This window comes from Cebus imitator, unplaced genomic scaffold, assembly GCF_001604975.1.
Source record: "Cebus imitator isolate Cc_AM_T3 unplaced genomic scaffold, Cebus_imitator-1.0 Scaffold804, whole genome shotgun sequence".
Lineage (NCBI taxonomy): Eukaryota > Metazoa > Chordata > Mammalia > Primates > Cebidae > Cebus > Cebus imitator.
Window position 1 is genome coordinate 394,560 of NW_016108119.1, and position 1,922 is coordinate 396,481.

Here is a 1,922-nt window from a genome sequence, read left to right on the forward strand (position 1 = left end):
CTGCCCTCCTGGCATTGTGAGCTCCCCAGCCCATCCCCAGGCTGCACTGCATTCCCAGTCAGGGCAGTTCCTGGACCCTCCATGTACAGCCCATGTCACGGTCTCTCCCCCAGATTCAAGGGCAAACGGGACATTGAGGCACTCAGCTCAGCCCTCATACTCCCCTGCCACTGACCCTGAGAAGGGGCAGCTGGCACCAGGGAGTCTTTGAGCAGAACCTCGGCCCATCCTGCAAGGTCCTTCCTGGGGAGACTGGCATGAGGCAAGGGCCTCAGCTCCTGAAAATCCCCAGACTCCCACAGGAGGGGAAGGGACTCCGGGGACAGGCAGAAGGAAGGTTTGTGGGAAGTCAGTCGCCCTCCACTGCCCAGGCTTATGGGTGGGCTGAGCAGATGGAGCCACTGCCCAGTGCCGTCTCCCCATGCCCTGACTCCGAGTGACACCACTGACTGCTGCCCTTGCAGCTCCAGCCATAGACACGTCCCAGCCTTAACCTGGATGCACTTCATTGGTGTGATGGTTAATTTTCAGTATCAGCCTGACTGGATTAAAGGACACCTAGAGGCCCAGCACAGTGGCTCACACCTATAATCCCAGCACTTGGGGAGGCCGAGACAGGTGGATCATGAGGTCGAAAGATCGAGACCATCCTGGCAAACATGGTGAAACCCCGTCTCTACTAAAAATACAAAAATGAGCTGGGTGTGGTGGCACACGCCTGTAGTCCCAGCTACTCAGGAGGCTGAGGCAGGAGAATTGCTTGAACCCAGGAGGCAGAGGTTTCGGTGAGCCCAGATCGTGCCATTGCACTCCAGCCTTGGTAACAAGAGCAAAACTCCATCTCAAAAAAAAAAAAAAAAAGAAAGGAAGAACACCTAGACAGCTGGTAAAGCATCCCTTCTGGGTGTGCCTGTGAGGCTGCTTTCACAGGATACTTGCGTGTGAGTTCGTGGCTGAGTGGGAAGATGCCCTGTCAATGTCGGAGGGTACCATACAATCAGCTGGGAGCCCAGTAGGACAAAAAGGCAGAGGAAGGGCATATTTGCTGTCTCTCTCCTGGAGCTGGGACAGCCTTCTTCTCCTGCCCTTGGGTATCAGAACACTAAGGGTCTTGACCTTCAGGCGCTGCGACTTGCACCATCAGCCCCCCAGGTTCTCAGACCTTCAGGCTCAGACTCAGTCACACCTTCAGCTTCCCTGGTTCAGAGACTTTTAGGCTTGAACTGAGCTGTGTTCCCAGCAGCCCTGGGTCTCTAGGTGGCCTGTGGTGGGATTTCTCAGGTATGGGAGCCAATTCACCTACTAAATCCCCTCTCGAGGTCTCATGCAGCTTGTTAGTAGTGTCAGCTGAGATTTCTGGAAGGGCTGGGCTTGAGAGAGGATCAACATGCCTTTGGCTAGAAATTTACTACATCCATCCTTGGAAGAGGAAAAGAAAAAACACAAAAAGAAACACCTTGTAAAAAGTCCAAATTCTGACTTTTTGGATGTAAAGCATCCAGGTTGCTACAAGATCACGATGGTTTTCAGCCGAGCTCAGACAGTGGCGTTTTGTGTGGGTTGTTTAACAGTGTTGTGCCAGCCAACAGGAGGGAAGGCCAGACTCACAGAAGGGTGTTCACTAAGAAGAAGGCAACACTAGGGCTGGGGGTGGTGGCTCACACCTATAATCCCAGCACTTGGGGAAGCCAAAGCGGGTAGATTACAAGGTCAAGAGATCGAGACCATCCTGGTCAACATGGTGAAACCCCTCTCTACTAAAAATACAAAAATTACCTGGGTGTGGTGGTGCATGCCTGTACTCCCAGCTACTCGGGAGGCTGAGGCAGGAGAATTGCTTGAACCCAGGAGGCAGAGGTTGCGGTGAGCCAAGATCTCACCATTACACTCCAGCCTGGGTAACAAGAGTGAAACTTTGTCTC

At 53.3% G+C, this 1,922-nt stretch overlaps 1 protein-coding gene across 1 annotated transcript; it reads left to right on the forward strand.

Moving 5' to 3' along the window:
- The first annotated feature begins 1,387 nt into the window (after window positions 1-1,387).
- LOC108297475 (40S ribosomal protein S27-like) lies at window positions 1,388-1,642 on the forward strand. Its single transcript, XM_037735431.1, has one exon. The coding sequence runs from the start codon at window positions 1,388-1,390 to the stop codon at window positions 1,640-1,642; it is 255 nt and encodes an 84-aa protein (XP_037591359.1).
- The last annotated feature ends 280 nt before the right edge of the window (window positions 1,643-1,922 follow it).

Bases quoted from the DNA above. Each gene is read 5' to 3' on its own strand.
- LOC108297475 (XM_037735431.1), top strand. From the start codon at position 1,388: ATGCCTTTGGCTAGAAATTTACTACATCCATCCTTGGAAGAGGAAAAG.